Source organism: Pristis pectinata, chromosome 9 (genome assembly GCF_009764475.1).
Source record: "Pristis pectinata isolate sPriPec2 chromosome 9, sPriPec2.1.pri, whole genome shotgun sequence".
NCBI lineage: Eukaryota > Metazoa > Chordata > Chondrichthyes > Rhinopristiformes > Pristidae > Pristis > Pristis pectinata.
The window spans coordinates 62,516,527-62,538,912 of record NC_067413.1 but is presented as its reverse complement, the minus strand read 5'-3'; the positions used below and the strand labels follow the sequence as shown (position 1 = coordinate 62,538,912).

The 22,386-nt window shown below is 39.4% G+C and overlaps 1 protein-coding gene across 5 annotated transcripts in view; it reads left to right on the top strand.

Annotated features, from left to right (window-relative positions):
- Positions 1 to 22,386, top strand: part of LOC127574255 (E3 ubiquitin-protein ligase RNF31-like) — a 53,805-nt gene that overhangs the window by 4,596 nt on the left and 26,823 nt on the right. Inside the window, exons 3-12 of one of the 5 annotated variants that reach the window (XM_052023089.1) lie at positions 409 to 474; positions 6,536 to 6,698; positions 8,558 to 8,648; positions 10,177 to 10,219; positions 11,861 to 11,913; positions 14,761 to 14,919; positions 16,976 to 17,095; positions 18,782 to 18,997; positions 20,012 to 20,175; positions 20,332 to 20,529. In XM_052023089.1, the coding sequence (XP_051879049.1) occupies positions 14,850 to 14,919; positions 16,976 to 17,095; positions 18,782 to 18,997; positions 20,012 to 20,175; positions 20,332 to 20,529 (768 nt within the window). In that variant the 5' untranslated portion in view covers positions 409 to 474; positions 6,536 to 6,698; positions 8,558 to 8,648; ... (1 more) ...; positions 11,861 to 11,913; positions 14,761 to 14,849. The remainder of the gene's footprint in view (positions 1 to 408; positions 475 to 6,535; positions 6,699 to 8,557; positions 8,649 to 10,176; positions 10,220 to 11,860; positions 11,914 to 14,760; positions 14,920 to 16,975; positions 17,096 to 18,781; positions 18,998 to 20,011; positions 20,176 to 20,331; positions 20,530 to 22,386) is intronic. The other 4 variants (XM_052023086.1, XM_052023090.1, XM_052023087.1 and 1 more) reach the window with 4 other exon arrangements.

Here is a 22,386-nt window from a genome sequence, read left to right as displayed (position 1 = left end):
CAGTCAATTAGCCTACCAAAACTGTTTTTAGGATGTGGAAAGAAACTGAGCACTGGGAGAAAACCCACACAGTCACAGGGAGATCATGTAAACTCCACACAGAGGGAGATGAGGATTGAACCTGTTACTGGAACTGTGAGCCTGTAGTTCTACTCCACTGTCATTATGCTGCCCATGTGCATTGAGGAAAAACTGTGCGTGGTCATAACATTTGAACCTGAAAATTTGCCACACATTTGACTGTGATGTCAGATTGTATATTTTTCATGAAACCATGACACTGATATAATTGTATAATTAACCCCTATTAATATATTTATGCCATTGTGAAAACAGCTAAGTCAAATTGTTATAGGGGAAAATATTTCATTAGTCACTTCATGGAAAAATATTTTTCTTTATTTCCAGGTCACAGAACTGGATTAAAAAGTAAACTGGTTAATATAAGTGGTACTATTCCTGTGTCATGCAGAGGTAAGGCAGTGTAATATGGAATACGTACCTTTGTTTTTCCATTCCAGGAATCCTTTTGGGAAGTGCCACTGAGGGTGAAGTTGAGTCTTAATCGTTGGCAGAACTTGACTGTGCTGCCTGTGAATTGATGCAGCTATTTGTTGGTTAGATTCTATCTTATGAAGCAAGGGCAGTGGGAAGAAGGGCTAAAAAAGCTAGTGGGAGGAAATGCCTTTAAAGCAAGTATAATTTTAGTGCCATTATTTATAAAACAAGAAGTCATTGGCCCGCATTTTGGGGTCAGCAACAAAATGATAGTGTTTGCTGCTCACCTGGAAGAATGCTACTCACAAAGATTGGTGATCTCTTTGGCATGGATTTCAATCTGACCAGAGTACTTCTGGCAACTGTGATTTCATCAATCAGATTCTGTTGTCAGTTGTGTTGAAGAATTTTTGTAGGTGGAAAACCAGGATGTATTTAGCAGAGATTTGAAATATTTTGCAAGAGAGCAAAATAAAGATAGGAACATACGTAGATGAATGTTAAGGTCAAAATATCAAACATTTACCAAAGATATATTTTTGTTATTTTGAGAAGCATAGAATGTTCAAATAATTATTCTGAGGGAAATGGACTCCACGTGGAGTTAGTTTTTCGGGCTGTGCAAGGTGCTCAGCAGTATGCTGTTCAAAACTCAGTATTGTTTCATTCAGACAAGGCTTAACTTTTTCAAGGATGCTCATGGTGATAATGAGTGGATAAAATGCTGAAGTTTTTGTAAATGCAGTGATTCAAAAGGATTTTTTCCAGCTGTGAAGTCCTTTGACTACTCTCTTTGGAGGAGGCCATTGCTGATCACCATCTCTGGGTGACAGTGTTTAACTACAGATGTGCATACTCTAAAAGGTGCTGTTAATTCAGCACACTGTTTGCCCCATCAGAGCCACTAAATCAAAGCCTCTGATAGTTCAACAAATTGTTTCCTTGATGGAAAATAAGTTGTTCAACAGGAATTTACTTGAATTGTTTTCACAGACGCTTCCACATTTTCTTCACAATATTCAGCAGTTACTAATTGAGATGGTAGGGAATCCAGTGACCACATCTGCAGTAAGAGCTGGAGTAATTTCGGCTCCCGAATTGATGATGAGCTGGAGTCGCAGCTTCAAACACTGCGAAGTGTCAGGGAGGGAGAGAGTTATGTAGATGCTGTGCATCGGGAGAACGGTCACCCGCCCCCCCCCCCTTAGAGCAGGTACTTTCTAGGGTTCAGATAGAAGGGTGACTGTCAGGGGGAGAGAAAAAGAAAAGGGAACAAGGCAGATAGTGCAGAGGACCCCAGAGGCTGTTCCCCTCAGTAATAGGTTTTTCCGCCTTGGATACTGTTGAAGGGGATGACCTACAGGGATCAAGCAGCAGTAGCCAGGTCTCTGGCACTGGGACCAGTCCTGCTGCTCAGAAGGGAAGGGAGGAGAAGAGGAGGGCAATAGTGATAGGGGACTCGATAGGGAAACAGACAGGAGGTTCTGTGGAAGTGAGCATGAATCCCGGATGGTAATGTTGCCTCCCAGGTGCCAGGGTCCAGGGTGTCTCTGATCGGGTCCACAGCATTCTTGAGCGGGAGGGAAAACAGCCAGAAGTCGTGGTACATGGTTGGTACCCACGACAAAGGTAGGAAGAGGGATGAGGTCCTGAAAAGTGAGTTTAGGGAGCTAGGTGAAAGGCTGAAGAACAGGACCTCAAGGGTAGCGATCTCAGGATTGCTGCCAGTGCCACGTGATAGTGAAGGTAAGAATCGGAGGAGATGGCAGATCAATGCGTGGCTGAGGAGTTGGTGCAGGGGGCAAGGTTTTAGATTTGTGGATCATTGGGATCTCTTCTGGGGAAGGTGGGACCTGTACAGAGAGGACGGGTTGCACCTGAACCCAAGGGGAACCAATATCCTTGCAGGCAGGTTTGCTAGTGTGGTTCGGGAGGGGTTTAAACTAGTTTTCAAGGGGGATGGGAACTGGAGGGATAAGTCAGTGGAAGAAATGCATGGGGAAAAAGTCAGATCTACATATAGAGATGCTTTGAGGAAGGAGGAAGCAGAGTATAAGGGTAGAAAGGTGGATAGGCTAAAGTGCATTTACTTAAATGCAAGAAGTATCAGGAATAAGGGTGATGAACTGAGAGCTTGGATAAGTACCTGGGACTATGATATTTGGCTCTTGCAGAGACATGGCTGTCACCAGGGCAGGAATGGATATTGAATATTCTGGATTTCAGTGTTTTAAAAGGATGGATGAGTGGGGGAGAAGAGGAGAAGGGGTGGCATTACTAGTCAGAGGATACTATTACAGCTGCAGAAAGGGTGGATAATGTAGTAGGATCCTCTCTAGAGTCAGTATGGGTGGAAGTTAGGAATAAGAAAGGATCAGTTACTCTACTGGAAGTATTCTATAGGCCCCCAGGTAGCAGCAGGGATTACTGAGGAGCAGATTGGGAGGCAGATTTTGGAAAGGTGCAAGAATAACAGGGTTGTTATCATGAGACACTTCAACTTCCTAAATATTGATTGGCATCTGCTTAGTACCAAAGGTTGGAGACGGGGCAGAGTTTGTTGATTTTGTCCAGGATGGTTCCTGTCACGGTATGTTGACAGGCCGACTAGAGGGAATGCCATATTAGTTCTAGTATTAGGTAATGAACCGGGTCAGGTGACAGATCTCTCAGTGGTGAGCATTGGGGGACAGTGACCACCTCTCCCTAACCTTTGGCATTGTTATTGACAAGGATAGGTTGCAAAGAGGAACAGGAAGATATTTAATTGGGGAAGGGGCAAATTATGAGGCTATAAGGCTAGAACTTGCGAGAGTAAATTGGGATGACATTTTGAAGGGAAATGTACTATGGGGATGTGGTCATTGTTCAGGGATCTCTTGCAGATGTTAGGGGATAAATTTGTCCCGTGAGGCAGAGAAAGAATGGCAGGCTGAAGGAACCATGGGTGACAAGAGAGGTGGAACAACTAGTTAGGAGGAAGAAGGCAGCATACATAAGGTGTAGGCAGCAAGGATCAGATAGGGCTCATGAGGAATATAGGGTAGCAAGGAAAGGAACTTAAGAAGGGGCTGAGGAGAGCAAGAAGGGGTCATGAAAAGGCCTTGGTGAGTCGGGTTAAGGAAAATCCCAAGGCTTTTTTCACTTATGTGAAGAGCAGAAGGATGACGAGAGTGGAAGGTAGGACTGATTAGAGACAAAGGTGGGAAGATGTGCTTGGAAGCTGTGGAAGTGGGTGACGTTCTCAATGAATACTTCTTTTCAGTATTCATCAAGGAGAGGGGTCTTGATGACGCTGAGGACAGTATTGGTAAGGTTAATGTTCCAGAGCATGTAGATATCAAGAGAGAGGATGTATTGGAGCTGTTAGTAAATATTAGGACAGATAGTCCCCGGGGCCTGACAGAATATTCCCCAGGCTGCTCTGCGAGGCAAGGGAGGAGATTGTGAACTGTTGGCTAGGATTTCTGAGTCCTCAGTGTCCACGGGAATAGTACCAGAGGATTGGAGGGTGGCAAATGTTGTCCCCCTTATTCAAAAAAGGTAGTAGGGATAGTCCAGGGAATTACAGAATAGTGAGCCTTACGTCTGTGGTGGGCAAGCTGTTCGAAAGGATTCTTAGAGATAGGATCTATGAGCATTTAGAGAATGATGGACTGATTAGGGACAGCCAGCTTGGCTTTGTGAGGGGAAGATCATGTCTCACAAGCCTGATAGGATTCTTTGAGGAGGTGTCCAGGCAGATTGATGAGGGTAGTGTAGTAGATGTGGTCTACATGGATTTTAGTAAGGTGTTTGACAAGGTTCCACATGGTAGGCTTCTTCAGAAGGTCAGAGACCAAGGGATCCAGGGAGGCTTGGCTGTGTGGATTCACAATTGGCTTGCCTGTAGAAAGCAGAGGGTTGTGGTGGAGGGAGTGCATTCAGATTGGAGGGCTGTGACTAGTGGTGTCCCACAAGGATCGGTTCTGGGACTTCTACTTTTCGTGATATTTATTAATGACTTGGATGAGGGGGGTTGAGGGGTGGGTTAGCAAGTTTTGCAGATGACACAAAGGTCGGTGGTGTTATGGATAGTTGTGGAGGGCTGTCAAAGCTTGCAGAGGGATATTGACAGGATGAAGAGCTGGGCTGAGAGGTGGCAGATGGAGTTCAATCCGAGAAGTGTGAGGGGGTACACTTTGGAAGGACAAACTCCAAGGCGGAGTACAAGGTTATGGCAGGATTCTGGGTAGTGTGGAGGAGCAGAGGGATCTGGGGGTTCATATCCACAGATCACTGAAAGTTGCCTCACAGGTGGATAGGGTAGTTAAGAAAGCTTATGGGATGTTAGCTTTCATAAGTCGTGGGATCGAGTTTAAGAGCCGCGAGGTAATGGATGCAGCTCTACAAAACTCTGGTTAGACCACACTTAGAGTACCGTGTCCAGTTCTGGTCGCCTCATTATAGGGAGGATGTGGAAGCATTGGAAAGGGTGCAGAGGAGATTTACCAGGATGCGGTCCTGGTTTGCAGAGTATGGATTATGAGGGAGACTAAGGGAGCTAGGGCGTTACTCTTTGGAGAGAAGGAGGATGAGGGAGACATGATAGAGGTATACAAAATATTAAGAGGAATAGATAGACAGCCAGCACCTCTTTCCCAGGGCACCAATGCTCAATACAAGAGGCATGTCCTTTAAAGTAATGGGTGGGAAGTTCAAGGTAGATATCAGAGGGGGAGTTTTTTTTACCCAGAGAGTGGTTGGTGCATGGAATGCGCTGCCTGGGGTGGTGGTGGAGGCAGGTATGTTGATCAAATTCAAGAGATTGTTAGATAAGCATATGGAGGAATTTAAAATAGGGGGATATGTGGGGAGGAAGGGGTTAGATAGTCTTAGGTGTGGTTTAAAGGTCGGCACAACATGGTGGGGCCAAAGGGCCTGTATTGTGCTGTATTGTTCTATGGTTCTCCAGAGCAATTTGCAAAATGGTGATCTATAAATGCTTGTCTTAAAATTGTATGGTTGATCACAAAAATCTTAAAGAACAGCGGTATTGAAGTATGCCAGCAAATTTACTTATTAATGGCTTTCTGAAATTCTTTATTATTAGTGGGAAGTGAAACGCTATGTTTTATCACTCATTGTGAAGGTCACACATAGTCTTGCAGTCAGCTAATAACTCCGCACAGCAATCTCTCTAGTTGGCATTGCTAATTTGAGTGACAACAGCAGGTTGCATTTATGTACCACGTTTAACTTAGGAGGGTACACCTAAGGCAGAGCAGGACAGTGTAAAAGACACTTGTCAGATTCCACAATGGGAACTAGTTGTGGGGAGACTTCCTGACAAAAAGTTGCTTGACCAGTTCAGAGTTGGATATCCACGGAAAACTTTAATATACAGCACTGGACAACCCAATTATGTTCTTTAAGATCAGAAGGTATCAAACAAGACGTACGTTCCAAATATATACCTGCATGCACCTACTATCATATGTTTAATATTTAACCCCTAAAAATGGCATTTTTGTCTTGTTTTATGTTGTTAATAATCTTTAAGACTGCCATAAAATATTACCACCCGTGAAAACAATGTTCACTTTCAATAACTGCTTCAGTTCTCGTTAGTATGATTGATCACCTTCCCCACCAAAATCCTGTAACTGACTGTTTTCCAAGATCCTCCCTGCTCTGCGCTCTGTCACCCTCCCCATCCCCCAACCAGCATCCTTACAAATCTGCCGTTGTAACGGTTTCCCCCGGCATACTTCATAGATGTCTTGCATGCCCTCAAAAATAATGGATTCTACCATTTGGGAATCTTTGCCCGAGTTTAACAATTCAAGAATTCCATCGACTCTATCTTGTATTTTATGCTTCCCATGTTGATTAGTATGGTGAATTATTTTAAATAAACGAGAAATCAAAAAACAAATATTGAATATAAGTTTCAACATAGTGCCAAAGAGATAAAAGGTGTGCTGACCAAGGTAGGCATATCTGTAGCAAATATGACTTGCTTTTTTTAACAATGTGTAAATATGTTTATATTCAGGCCAAATTTACAACCTTCCAATAACCATCTGGTTACATAACACACATCCCCTGAATCCTCCAAAATGTTTTGTGAAGGGGCTACCAATTCATTACCGAAACAAGGAGACCTCTTGGATAATGTCAGCATGAAGTCTTCACGTTACTTGTGCAATTGGGAATATGTAAGCAAAACTCCATGTTATAATTATGTTACTTGCATCAAGAAACTATTTGCAATAAAAGCAATGAGACAAATCTATGGTATAAAATGCTCTAGTTCTGGCAAATTTAATCGCAAGTTACTAACTATTGTATTGGTTAGAAGAAGCAGATAAAGTATTTAATATAATATGTTTTTACTTCAGTAAGTTTCTGGTAGAATATCTAACAGTCTTATTTGAATGTGAGAATTGGTACTTGTTAAGCACGTGTATTATTCTGTGATCATACCATGTTGTAACTGGATACAAGTGACAATTATAATCATGTTACTAACATTGATTTGCAAAGGTGGTGTGAGTGTACTTGAATAATTTGTTAAAAATGTAGCAATGAATTAGTTGTTTTAATTGTACATTCACCAGTTGTGATGATTTTAAACATAATTTCTATGAGTACTGTGGATTTTTTCACCATCCTGATGAGTATAAATTGAATTTATATCTCAGTTATACACATTGGTAGCTGTAGGGATTGCTGCATTTCACAGAGTTGTGGAAAACATTATAATTTTTGAACCAGTGATTTTATTTGCTCCTCCCTCTATCTTACTCTCGCCTGAACACAATAGGCCAGAACTTGCGAGCAGTGGTAAGATGCCATCTGAATACAATATGTAAAGGCACATCTTGCACAACACAGTGTCATCACCAAAGTGACCCAGAGCCAGTTGGTTCATGATACAGCTAAAAATACTTTAACAGCCAAAAATGCTATGTCCCTAAGATAGGTTGTATATCAAAGCTATCAACAGTATTGAATGACATTAAATAACTATTAAATATCAATTCATTAAAACAATTTAAAAATATATAACTCTTTTAAACAATTAAAACTTTAAAAAGCTTAATTAAATTAATACAAATTTAAACTATATTATATACTCTTTCCCCCCCCTCAACACTTGCAGATCATTTCTCACTGTTCAATGAATTGCCCAGGTACAGTTCAGTAGAAGGTTTCCCTCAGTAACCGGTGGGGAATTCAGCAAGGTTACTCTCGGCTGTTGGACACTTTGGTAGTGCAATGCAGCAGAGCAACACATTCAGCATTTCCATGTTTGTCCCAAACCTCCTTATTATAACGCCCGCCATTTCAGCACAATTCCACAGCATTTCCTGGCCCTTTTCAAATCTTCTTATAACATCCATCTCTTGTATAACAAAAATATCAGGTCTGCTAATTCACCCCTTCAGATGTTTAACTTTGGAAGTTGTTAAATTCTTCTAGATATGAACCTGTTTTTACAACAGAGGTAATGATTTAATGGAAACCATGTAAATGCTTCTCTGTTTAAGATTTGAGTTCTTCCAAGTTCCAGAGAGCACAAAATTGGAAGTGCTATGCAGGAGCTGTTACAGATAGCATTACTTTGGAATTCTATTACTTTAATTAAGAAACAGTTATAAAGCAGTGCATTTTAAAATGGGAGAATTAAATGTACAAGTTTGGAATGAGTGCAGTAGTGAAATGATTGTTGGGAAGTAAAAAGAAAAAGTTCAGATCTAGACTGCAAACTTTTTTTAACAAAGATCAAAAACCTGCAGGTGTTGAAAATCTAAAATAAAAACAGAAAATGCTAGGAACACTCACAGGCAAGGCAGCATCTATGGAAAGAGAAAGTGTTAATGTTTCAGGTTGAAAATCCTTTGTCAGAATTGAGAAAGAGAGAAAACAACTTAGTTTTAGTTTGCAGAGATAATGGGGAAGGGATGGATGGGACAAACGGAATATCTCTGGTAGGGTAATAAGTAGTTGACCAAGCCATTTAGATTTTTTTTATTTTTACATACTATTTACTGAATTGTTTTGCTTTCTTTAGCCAAGATCACATTTGGTGGGTCTTATTGAAGAGATAAAAGCATCATTTATAAATTCCTTAAATAATGCACCACAGAATGCAGATTCACAAGGTAAAGTGTCACTTTATTGTCAGTACATTTTATAATTTTACGTTGAAGAATTTTGCAAAATACAGTTTCTCATGCACATTCATCAGGTTTCTTTGGTTGTGTGAGGATGAAATGCCTTATTGTTAATTTTATTATCTTCCCTTCACTGGTTGTGTGCACTCAGCACACCAGGTTCCCTTTCAAAAAGCAGTGTAAGGTTCAAAAACTCCATTCCATTCTTGCACTGTTCTACCATCTTGAATTTCTGTTTTATTTGAAGTTTGAAGAATAACAACATCATTAACCTATTTAATAGGAACATAAGACTCCTTAACAAAACAAGAAGCATATTTTAATGGGAATGATGGGATTCCTATTACCACTACACGTGGGGAGTAAAGGCCAAGTGTAGTCTTCAGGTGAAAAACAGCTATTGGATAAATAAAGCATTAAGACTTATTTCAGTTATTTTCACATTGTACGGCATATCCTTTTTATGTTACCATTATAAATTCCAATTAGAATAGAAACTTCCAAACATAGTTTATCCAGGCTGGAGTTTGGGAAGAATGAGAAGGTACTTGATTGAAACATAAGGAGTCTTGACTTGTTTCCTCATTTGGTAGAATTAAGAACTAGAGGTCATTGTTTAAAAATAAAAGATCACCCATTTAGGACAAATAAGTTTTTTCCTCTGAGACTTGTGAGTCTCCTGGAACTCACATAGATACTTGATATACAGCAAAAATACTTGATAAAGGTTAAAGGTTACCGTGGATAGATAGGAATGTGGACCTCAGTTTAAAATCAGATAAACTGATCTAATTAAGAGGTGGAGCAGACTCAAGGGGTCAAATGGCCTGTCCCTGCTCCTAATTTATATATTTGTGTGTTCCATTGAAAAAGTGGATATAAATATTTATAAAGGTTAAAAAGTGACAACATGAAATAGGTTTTTCCAGAGAAAAGGTGTAGTAAGCACAGGATTTGTTAAATATATTTATTGGGTAAGAAAGGTTTATTACATTCTAGAATAAAGTGCTCGTAAGGTTTTTTTCTTCATGCTAAATACTTTCTCATTTGCATCAATTAATTTGAATAACATCACTTTTTATTTACTTGTGGAAAAGATTTGGAACCAGACTTAAGGACAGCTTCTACCCCACTGTGATAAGACTATTGAACGGTTCCTTTATACAATGAGATTGGACTATGACCTCACGATCTACCTTGTTGTGACCTCGCACCTTATTGCACTGCACTTTCTCTGTAGCTGTGATACTTTACTCTGTAATGTTACTGTTTTTACTTGTACGACACCAATGCACTTTGTACTAACTCAATGTAACTGCACTGTGTAATGAATTGACCTGGACAATCGGTTTGTAAGACAAGCTTTTCACCGTACCTTGGTACAAGTGACAACAATAAACCAATACCAATATTAAAACACAAGGAAGTGTAAGCATGACCAAAAAAAGAATTGCGAATGTGTTGCCAACAAATAGAACCATAGGAAAATATAACAAAAATTTGAATTGTCTTTTAGGACATCTTGCTCCTGTTTCTCATGCTTCATCTCTTCAAGCAAGGTAAGGCCTTGTTAAGGGTGACATTATTTTATAACTCCTCTGTAAGATTGTCTATTATTGCAGTAGAAGATGTAGAGTCATGGAGTCAAACAGCACAGAAAAAGGTTCTTCGGTCCATCACATCCATGCCTGACTCTATCAATTCTATTTGCATGCTTAATTCTGTAACTTTCTATGCCTTGGCTATTCAGTGACTGTCTAGTTGCCTCTTAAATGATTATATATTTATTTAGAAAGCTGCTATATGTAGTTTTATACTATTACAAAGTATGCTCAGCAAGAATTGAACATTAAGAACATTCAAAACTGTTAATTGGGCACAAGGCTGCAGTTAACTACAGGTTTTTTGAAAATTTTTAGTACATTAATAACATGGGGATTTTTGTGTGAATTTATTTAAATAGTGACAGCATAAGATATTTTCTTTTAAAAGTTAAGACAATTTGGAAAGCAGGGGATGTTGGTTGGAACATTAAGAGTTCTTTGCAGTCTAGGCAGAAGGATTGAATAGTACAAAGAATAGGTCTAAGCTGGCACTATTGACAGGATGTTGCAGTTACAGTGCAACATATATTGATAGACAGCTTCCGTTATAAAATGTGAAAATGAGAATTAATGAGGGGAAAAAATGGTCAGCTTTTATGCGAGTGTGGAGATTGATTTTATGTATTAGCTGTCATTACATTTTGAACAGAAAGGCAGAATAATTATCAGGGAACATGATGGGGGTGGTGTGCCTGGGGTACGACATGATTGGGATTATTGAAGCGATGGGGGAGAGGTCAGGTAAACTGAACTTTAAGATTTAAAATAAAACAGATGGATTAAGATTGGGTGTGGTAAAATTTAAAACAAATCACAAACGGATTCCCGGTACACCTTCAATCAAAAGAGGATCAAGGGGTCAGGAAACCAGCCCTCTCCCTAGTTACATGTTGGCAATTTAAATATTTAATTGAGGGCCAGCAATCAATGATTTGGAGTAAGGAGAGGCACCTTTATCTTATTTCTTGTGGGTCAGGAGGAGCCTCAGTGTCCTACATCCCACAATGATTAGAACTCCCATCCTCCCTCCTGCAGTCATGGATCAGACTACCTCGTCCCGCAGTCTGTGTTAAAGTCATTCCTGCCCAACCAGATGCTCAATCAAACTGACTTCTGGTCAGAAAATCTGTAAGTGATAAACTACTGACATAACTGGTTGTTTTCATGGTCAGGCCCATTCCTATCATAAACTTGAAATCTTGTCCTGTTCCTCTTTTCACTTGCCTGTTGAATATCTCCATCCTGTTTTGGTTTTATTCCATTCACTGAATTATTTAGCTTTTAGACTCTGCAGAAACTTTTTGTTTGTGTGTCTGACAGGCACAGTAACTTAAGATTGCTGCTGCACTAAAATTCAGATATAACACAATTTCCAACAGTTCTGTGACAAAATGTAACTGTAGGTATTACAGTATTTATTGAGGCTTTCTTTGTGTCCCTTATATGCTTGACAGTTTCATGCAGTAAAAAAGCTTTCAGAACTCTAATAACATCAGCAGGTTAGGTCACTTTACTTTTTTGCTAAAAGTGAAGAATTACATATCGAGTTTTTGGTGGTAGCACTGAATATTTGGATTTGATTTATTTCTTGTGTAGTTCCAGTCTGTTACCTGCAAGGCCATTATATGAAGCTCCCAAAGGAATATCTGGTATGTTTCTTCTTTTATAATTCAGCAATTGTCAGGATCATACTCATTTCATAATAACATTTTTCATGTAATAATATGAAAATAATTCTGTGATGTGGAGAAATAAGATTTTTGCTTAACTTAAGAAATTCATAACCACAATACTATGATTTCCCTTCAATCTGATGATAGAATGTGTGTGAGGTACTTAACCATTAATAAAGCAGATTAAAGAATTGCTTATACACCAGTGCTCTTTGAGGAAAAAACTGCATTTAACGATCTTTGGACTGAGTGATTTAAAACATTCTTAAAAGCAACTCTTTTCCAAATCCTTTTTATGGGTAAATGATCAAAGGGTCAAATGACAAGATTAGCCTGCAGGTGATGCAACTTATTTGTATTTGAAAATAGGCACATTTATTTTTTACATTGCAAAGAATATTTAGTCTGAATACAGTGCCATGGAGTTGAGACCAAGCATAGTCTTCTGATGAAATACAGCTTGTTGATATTCAGGAATGATCATAAACACCAGAAAATAGGGCAGGAGTTGGCCACCTGGCCCCTCATGCCTGCCCATCATTCAATATGGTCATGGCTGATCTGCCTCAGGCCTCAACTCCAGAACACCAGAGATTCATCACCCTATGTGACAAGAAGTTCAAACACACCTTATTTAATAACTATGTCCCCTCACCTTAGACTCTTCCATGAGTGGAAACATCTCAACATTCACCTTGTTACATCTCCTTAGCAACTTATATGTTTCAATAAGATCATCCCAAATTTCAAAGAATGCAGATCCAACTTCGTTAACCTTTAATGATAGGGCAATTGTCTCAACTCAGGAGATAGCCTTGTAAATCGCCCTCCTTTGAACCACCTTTGATGATGTGGTGGCCCACCTCCTTTGGACCACCATCTTTTCTTAAATAACAGGACCAAAGCTGTGCCCAAATGTAGCCTTGCCAATACACTGTGCCTTTGTAACATTATTTCCTTATTCTGAACTGTAGACCCCTAGTGTGGCAATATGCCATTTGCCTTCTTAATTACTTGCTGCACCAGCCTACTAGCTTGTCGTTCATGAACAGGAACACTAGATCCCTCTGCATTTCATCATCTGTAATCTCTCTCCATTAAGGTAAAAGTCTGCCTTTTGATTCCTCTTACCAAAAGTGTGTGACCTCGCATTTTCCCATATTAAAATGCATGCAATGCAGCAGCACTGTGTTTAGCACACAAGTGAATGCACTGCAGTTACCCTCAAGACCTCTGGGCAGAATTCACAGCTGCTGAATTATTGCTGCTCTACTACTGGAAGTGAATTAGTGTTTATCTCTGACAATGGAAGCTACAGTACAGCGGCAGAAATGGCTTATAAAATTGAGGCAAAATGCAGGGGAACAGGGATGCAGGGTTCTCCAGTACCTTTCCCATTTTCCCCCAGGCAATGAACCGGCCCCAAAGAGTGTGGGGCTGATCAAGCAACGAGGAATTGATTTTGTTTTAATGGGCTGTAACTAGTGCAAGGAACTCCAGTGAATTATCTAATGTAATGCCAGCTGTTGAAAAATGAGGCTGGGATATGCTGTGTGCAAGACATTGATGTGACCTGTGTAGACCCTTTAATTGCTGTCTTATTTGCAAACCTTGCACAATGCACTTCTGTATTTTGTATGAGCTAACAATGAAGGTTGTGGGTATCTCCTGGAAGCTTAATTTTCTGCTGGCTATAGACTTACAGGTGCTGCTTGAACCTATGACATTATTGGCTATGAGACTGACGCCGGGCGAATGTCCCTTTTGCTTAAGGGAAATGTTACTGGAGTGCCTGGGCCACTTTCGCAATGGATGCAAAACGACCTGAAATGATCGCTAACACAATCTTATGTGCATTAAGTTAAAAATGCATGCAGTCATGTCCAACTTGTGGGCAAAGGTGTTTCAGTGGCAGTTTCAATTATAAAAATACACACTTTAATTGTTAATTTATTATAGCCAAAGCTAATGATGTTTGCAGGCATAAGGTTTTTAAGTAATTTTATGTTAATCTTCTATGACGTTTGCATCTACATCAGAGAATATGGTTTCTCCATTCTCTTGTCTTATTTTTGCGTTACTGTTTCTTTTGCTTCTCTTTCTCTAATACCTTCTCCTTTCCCCCATTTCACCTATCTCAGGAATTTATAGTAATATAACACAAAAATGTAATAGGAACATTACCAATAGTAGCTAAAATGATGTGGACAGGAACTGTGTGAAGTTGTTGGACTTATAATATGCTGTCAGAAGAAAAAGATGGCATTCAAATCCCATTGAGGTAGATCATGAAATTGAATTAATACAACTTAAATTGTTGTTTGGTAAACAAAAAAATCAGTTAAGTGGTTGAATGGTTGTAGAAGCCCATCCGTTCACCAAGTTCCTTTGCAAGCAGATTACTGGCTAGGGTGTCCGTTTGATACAACTGTGGAAACCAGATGTTCCCTTGATGCTACTCAGTTCACTCTTTGCTCTTGAGTGAGAAGGTCTTCATCTCTGCTTTCTGCCTACTCCCACCCAGTTCGTAGAAAGTAACTTGGTTGTAAATAATGTATTAATACCTTAACTGTAACAGTTCAATCATCAAGTTTTGTTTGCAATCCATTAGAGTAAAGTAATGTTTTGGGCAGGAGCATTAATGTCTCAAGCCACTCTTCAATTCTCTTATCACGACTCTGGAATTAATGCTCTTGTATCCATTTTCTTACTTGGGCTTGATCCAGAAATTTATTAGAACCCATGGATTCTTATCCTCACTGGTAATCTATTATATAAAATGTTCTTTTCTTAAATAGAGCATTATATTATTCTATCTTTCAGAGGTCCATTGTATTGCAAAAGGGTCACCTTTGCATTCTGGAGAGAATGCTTCAGAACAAATCAGAGAAGATATCTTATGAAAAGAGCTGATGGCTCTGGGGATCTCATTACCACAACTCCCTGCAAAAGCTTCTCCTGCTGAGGGTGTACATTCAGAAGGTATATAATAATGGGAGCATACACTGTGCCCTCTTAACAAAGAATGAAGATATAAAGAAATTTTCAGATTATCCTTTGGTGAGCTATTTTGCTGGGTAACATTATCCTTGCACATGAGGTACAAAACCTGAAAGGTAATTTTGTTGTCACAGTGCATTCATCCTCACATGGGGCAGTGGGGGGGAGGTGGGGTGGGGTAGCAGGTGGGAACCTCTGTATGGAAAACCTTAGTTTGCCAGTGTGGCTTGCTTCTAGAACTCCCTGATCCATTCATATTCTGACCTTGCTGTCTTTCATCCTTCACACTATTTTGGTGAGGCACATTCCTTTGGTGCTTTGCAGTCCTTTCGGACTGAATTCTGACTTGTGAGCATTTCTCCTTGACACATGGCTTACTGATGATGTGTATTGAACCCATTATTGTTTGGGACAGAGGAGAGCAGTGTGTTTCCTAGGTGAAGAGACTTCTGCTGTTGTTAACTTGTTATTTCACTTTTTTGGAATGAAAAATTCATGTACTTTGCTGACATCTTGTGTTTTAATTTAAACCTAATAATCAGATTTAGTGTGTGACATCTCTTCCATTTCCTCATTCTTTCCCTACCCCTCCCATTTCCATGAGTTAATTTTGTGTCCTTTAGTGACTACCTGGTCATTCTATTAGTGAGAAGATCCAAAACTGATGCTTCCTCTTTTTCTTACCTCCCATTACCATGTCTCCATTCTACCATTAATTAGTTTAATCATCCTTTATGCATTTACCCTGAGGAAAGAGAACCATTCCAATTCTTTGGTCTCACCACGAATACTCATGTTGCCATGTTTTTATTTCAAATTTGTAGTATCTTACTTTTAATTTGACATAAATCTTCCTGGGCCAATACCTATGTTAATAGGACTAAAACAGTCCTGCTGAATTGAAAAGGAAGACAACTTTGTTAACAAGTACAGTAACCATTATTTTTACTTTGTTTTCCTATGGCTTGTCCAACCAAGGGATTGGGATGATTGCCTTGCAATAAACCTGTGCAGAGTGTACTCGTGTCTTAGTGGATAGCATTCTTGCCTCTGCCTCTGAAGTTTGCAGGTTCAAGTATCATTCCAGAGACCTGAGCACAAACCCAGGCTAACTCTCCAATACTGAAGGAGTGATGCTGCATTGTTAGAGTGCCAAACCGATGGCCCACCTGTTGTCTTGGGTTAATATAAAGTGCTCTATGACATCATTTTGAAAAAGAGCAGGTCACTTAACCCCTGTGTGCTAGCCAATATTTTCCATAATCAATGTTTCTAAAGGTGAAAAACAGACCTTCTCATCGTTATCACCTTGATGTCTGTGGAAATTGTCTGCTATCTTTCTAACATTACAACGTTACTGCAGAAAGAACTTCAGTGGTTTAAAACCAGTTGAGGTGCTCTGAAAAGGTGTTTTATAAAAGCACATTTGACTTATTTAATTTTGCTTATACTTGTCTGATTGATAATTAGAAGATGTGAGAATGTGCAATAAGGTTGACTGTGTCTCCCCTTAGTATAGCAGTAGCTTCACTAGATGGTCCTGTTACTCCAAGCTGCTGCGCACCAACATACTGTCCAACACCTTCTGCCTTTGCGTTTACTGCCCTATGGTGTCCATGTAGTGCGTATGGGAGAAAAGTTACAGGCAGACAACATGGTCATGCAGTATTGGCTTACTGCTGCCAGACTTGATAAAAGGTATTTAATTTGCATGCATGAGATTTTCTATTTTTTTATGCCTGTACATTCCTGATGACCTCAGTCATTAACACTTTCTGATAAAGGATCTTTGACCTGAAACATGAACTCTTTTTTTTTGCATAGATGCAGCCTAGCCTGCTGAGTGTTTCCTGTATTTTCTGTTTTTATTTTAGATTTCCAGCATCTGCAGTTCTTTCTGATTTTCATTAACTTCTTTTTCTTTCCACAGATGTTGCATGGAATATTTCCAGCATTTTCTGTGTTAGTCTTTATAGATATTCTTTATTACCGTTTTGATAGTTTTAAGAACTCTATTCTTGGCTACTTCATTTAATAGATCATGCAACAAAGAAGAAAATTGATCCTGTAAAGCAAGCTGTAGATCTCTTTCATGATTTGCATATTGACAAGGGGACTAACGCGTTTGACCTGGTGACACCTCCCCCAAAAAATCAAGGTAAATAATTAGCCTGAAATTTGGCTTTAAAGTCAGTAACTTGCCGCCGCCTTAGCTGACCTAGTGCTATATTTCCACACACATTACTTGGGTTAGAAATTCCATTGGACAGAAGAAGGTTTATTGTGCCATTTGATAGTCTAAGCATGTAAAAAGTGATCGCTAAAGGCAATCAGAGCTTCCATGTACTGTGGTAAAATAGCTCCGCATCATTCTTGTGTAAGACAGACTTGCATACTGAGTGCACTTGGCGTGCAACAGCAATGTCATTCATCATACAGTGGAAATTTGTCACCACTGTTGTAAAATTGTATTGCACATTGATGTAGAAGAAACTGTATGGCCCTCGAATGCAGGAGTAAGCCTTACCTGAGAGCAACATTTCTAGCCAAGTATCCTACTTGAAGTAGTGTTATTAAAAGCCATCAATGAGAAAGTATACTTAAATAAATTTTTCAACATATTTAGTTATTTTAATACTGCAGCTCCTAGTCTCAGACAAGTATTCATGAAGTACAGTGTGCAGCTGTCTTCTACTGCTGAACGGGACAACCAGAAAGAAGGTGTGAGCAGTGTACGTGGATCCACACATAGCACTGTACACTCTCACTGCTAATTTTTAATAAGACAATAGAAGCAGGAATATTCCTTTCTCATTCTGAAAAATCCTCAGATGATCAAAGGATCCTGAGAAATTCTATACTATAGTCTTGCATTAGGCTAGAATTATACTGTATCTGTTACAAAGTTAAATGTATGTAATGCTGGTTCCTTTAGTGTGTCTAGGAGTGAGATGGAAATCTACCTGCTAGTTGGTTATAATACCAATTTTACCTTAATGTGCATCCATCTACATCAAAAACTTCGTTTAAAAAGAAATCAGAGTATTTATTGACTGTACTATCAGAATCAGGTTTATTATCACTGACATATGTCGTGAAATTTGTCGTTTTGCAGCAGCAGTACAGTGCAAGACGTAAAGACGTAAATATTACTATAAGTTACAAAAATAAATTAGTAGTGGAAAAGAGGAATAATGAGGTAGTGTTCATGGGTTCACAGACCATTCAGAAATCTGATGGTGGCAGGGAAGAAGCAGTTCTTGAAATGCTGAGTGTGGTTCTTCAAGCTTCTGTACCTCCTCCCCGATGGTAGTAACATGAAGAGGGCATGTCCCAGGTGGTGAGGGTCCTTAGTGATGGATGCTGCCTTCTTGAGGCACCGCCTCTTGAAGTCAGGTAATGGGTTGGAAATGGGGTGGAGTATATGATTCACAGCATATAGTCTTTTGTGCAGCAAACAAAGCTAATTTACTTTAAGACAGTCCAGTTAAAGAGCATAAACAACAGTAATGTCTTCAGATAGAGGCAGAGACATTTTTCCATAACAAGGCAGTGAGTGAAGAATAGCTGCAAATAAATTATATGCATTAAATTAATCTCAGTCACTTAGAACAGTGTGGTTATCTATCCTGGTTGGAAATCTTCTGTCAATGTATGCAGCCTTTAATGAAAACTGATCTTTTAAAAAAATACTGCTCAAGTAGAAATTTGCAAGTTATCATTATGAATTTTTCCTTCGTCCAGTCTGAGATAATGCTATGATACACAGTTGTAGATCTACATTTGCTTTATTTTCCTGAAAATATGGCTGATTTTACATTTTCTTCTGATGGTATTGAATCAGGTTTGTCTTCACGTGATGCTCAGAATACAGGCTTGTATAAGGACAAACAGAAAGTTCTGTTGCTCAACATTCCTGCTGAATTGCCAGAGCACAGGATGAAAGATAAGCTTATCATATTTTTCCAAAGCTGTAGAAACGGTGGTGGGGAAATTGTTGATCTTCAGTATCCAAGTAGGATTGCGGGATCTGCCATTATCACCTTTGCTGATGCCAAAGGTAAAATAAGGTTTGAAATGTAGTTTAGATTACAAAATGTGTTTCTAAATAGTAATGTAGGATTTTACTTTTTGTACTCATCCATATTATTTTCCACATCTCATTTGCATTCAGATTTAAAGCTTGCATCATGTCAGCAGAGTTAAACCTATTAATTATCCTTGGACATAAAATAATTCCATAGTTCCGCAGCCCAAAGCAACTGAATGAAGGAAGAGGGGTGATCAAATTTGGATACATTCTGTATGGACTTTTATACCCTCCCAGCTTAGTAACTACCACATGCTGGTTGCCATTGTCTGTAGTACTTTAAACAAAAGTATTTCTGGAATAAAATGCAATAGAAATGCTTTGTTGCATTGCTGATGCTTTCTCCTGAAAGTAGCTGACTCAGTGTTAGCAAAGGCCAGGTTGATCATGAGGAGTAGGGACGTCAGATGGATCCAGTGAAAGAAGGGTTGGAGTTTCAAGGCTAATGGGTGAATTCGTGACTTTCAGATTTAGCTCAGGGCATCAGGGGGCCCTGATGACAAGGGAGGGAGTGGTTTCACGGTCACAATCACATGGTGTGGGATTGGGGTGGAGATATGATTGAGTCAAGTCCATTAGTGGGAGGCCTAAAGAAGTCTCTCTGCAAGGTTAGAGTGGGGCTGTAATTAGGAAAAGGAAACTACCCGTGGAAAGATCATTTTGGACCCTTCATTTGTCTTATGAAAACCTGCTTCAGCCTGGGGTAAAACTGAGCAATGCAATCAGGTTCCAATGTTCTATGTTCTGTTTTTGATTATGTTTTCTTCATGTTAGACACAAAACCTTGTGCTACGTGTAAGAATTTCAAGAGCCATGACTTTAAAACTTGAGAAAATGAAATTGACTTTAATCTATTTGTTTAGAAAAATTGGATAGAACGTAATGTGCACAATAAGTTTAAACAAAAACGTATAAAGTATTTTCATTTTTTTGCAGTTGTAAAATGTTATGCCCCATTGATATATCAAACATTTTTTTATTCAGTTGCAGAAAGAGTTGTCCAACAGGGACATCATTTATTCACTTATGATAGTAAAGTCTACCCAGTGGAGCTGAAGTTCTGTAATGAAAATGATGAAGCTTTGGCTGAAAATGACACCGGTAACAGTATTTCCACTGTGGATATTGTGCATGGCTTCCAGAATTGGGTAGGTAACTTTGAATATTGATATACTGATACATGTGAACTAGAATTATAGATGCAGATGCAATGTGGAGAGGCACATTGGTATAAAGCATTATGTGATAGTTTGAAAAAATAATCCTTTTTCTCTTAATCACAGAGGTTTTCTTTCAATTCACAGCAAGAATTGCCATCGATTCCTGTTGATCCTTCAAAGGAAAAATCAGAACTTTTTCAGCGATTACTGAGCACAGAAGACCAGAATTTCAGCGTTGAGGATGTGATGGAAGTTGTGCAGTCTGGTTTAAATTATGAATCAGCTTTGCGGTATCTCTCTCACGAGTGTCCCATTTGCAGTGAACATGTATCCTTTAGCAGGGTATGGTATAATGTGTGGAATTTTTATGTCTCCTTTTAATGACTGTCCTTTGGCTGAATTGAAGTACATTAACCTTTGCAAAATTTATGCCCCAAGTAGCACACTTCTGCCTCAGGCAGAACTGAATTGGAATATTTAGTTTGTGACATTGTGTTTTGTATTATGGACAGAAAAAAAATCTGCTTCTTATGAACTTGGCCACATTTGGCAATGCCAGTCATGCATCAACTCTCTCTAGTGGAAATATACCGCCAGTTAATCATTAGAATGATAGAAATTCCTTTAAAGTTGTAAAGTTTTAAATAATTCTATATTCTTGGCCTAACTAAACCATCTTGGGGATCTCCCACCCCTACCCCATCTTATTCTGGCTTCTGCCCTCTTCCTTTCCAGTCCTGATGAAGGGTCTCGGCCCGAAACATTGACTGTTTATTTCCCTCCATCGACCCTGCCTGATCTGCTGAGTTCCTCCAGCACATTTTTTTTTTGTGTATTGCTCCAGATTCCAGCATCTGCAGAATTTCTTGCATCTTCATCTTGGGGATCTGTTTGCTTTGCCTATGACTTTCTCACACTGATCTTGAACTTTTTCTCCCTTTATGTCACCTTTATCTGACATTTTTTGCCTTTCATCTGTGCACCTCCGTGCATTTCTTCACACTTATTGATTCAGAAGGACTTTGGGCCCACTTCTACAGTCTATCCAAATCCAGATTTTATTTCTGCTCCTGATTCTTCCAAACAATCTGGGATTGTCTAAAAAATTAATGACTCTGTTATCTCTGACTTTCTCCAGATCAGAAATGAATATAGTGAACCCAAAGGGCTAGAACACTGAATTCTGAACTTTGCAGCAAGTTGCCATTGTCCTCATTACAAAACAGCCCGTTTCAAACCATCCTTCAGGCATTTAAAAAAATTAATTTTCCCTTTTAACCTCGCATATCGTTGGACCTGAGCCTTTGACTGTTCTGTGACATGATACTTTAATACTCCTCCATGCAATGTAATACCCTGCTTGATAGGCAGCCTTAAATTCATAGCACTGATATTTAAGTCTAAGATAGGAGAATACATCTTTTGCTCTAATTAGTTGTTGCTCAGTATTATATCAGGTTGTTCAGTCAGTAACTTTTATTGGCTTATAACAGTGTAATTGTAATTGGGATCTCAATTGTGCTTTATAGGCATGGATGAAATAATTTCTGAAATATTAAGATTATAGTGCATTTACATGAGAACATATTCATATAAGTGCTGGCTGAAGGGTAAAGGGTTGAGACAGACCTTCATCCTGCATCTGACCATACAGAATCCAGCCAGTAATTGCATTGAGTGGATACTGATTATTTCATTGCCTTGTTTATTATTAAAGATCAGATGATTTAGAGGGGTAAAGAAGTAGAGAAACAAAGGACTGCAGATGCTGGAATCTAGATGAAAAACACTATGATGCTGGAGGAACTCAGCAGGCCAGGCAGCGTTCGTGGAGAAAAGCAGGCAGTCAACGTTTTGGGTTAGGATCCTTCTTCAGGACTGAAGATAGGAAAAGGGGAAGCCCAATATATAGGAGGGAAAAGCAGAGCAGTGATAGGTGGACAAAAGAGGGGAGGCGGGGTGGGCACAAGGTGGTGATAGATAGATACAGGTAAAAGGTAGTGATAGGCAAGTGTAGGGGAGGAGGGGAGAGCAGATCCACTGAGGCATGGGTCAAAGTGACAGACACTTCAACTTCCCCTTCCACGTTATCACAGATATGTCAGTCCTCGGACTCCTCCGCTGCCAGAAGAATTCCAAGCGCAAACTGGAGGAACAGCACCTCATTTTCCGTCTTGGAACCTTGCAGCCTAACGGCAT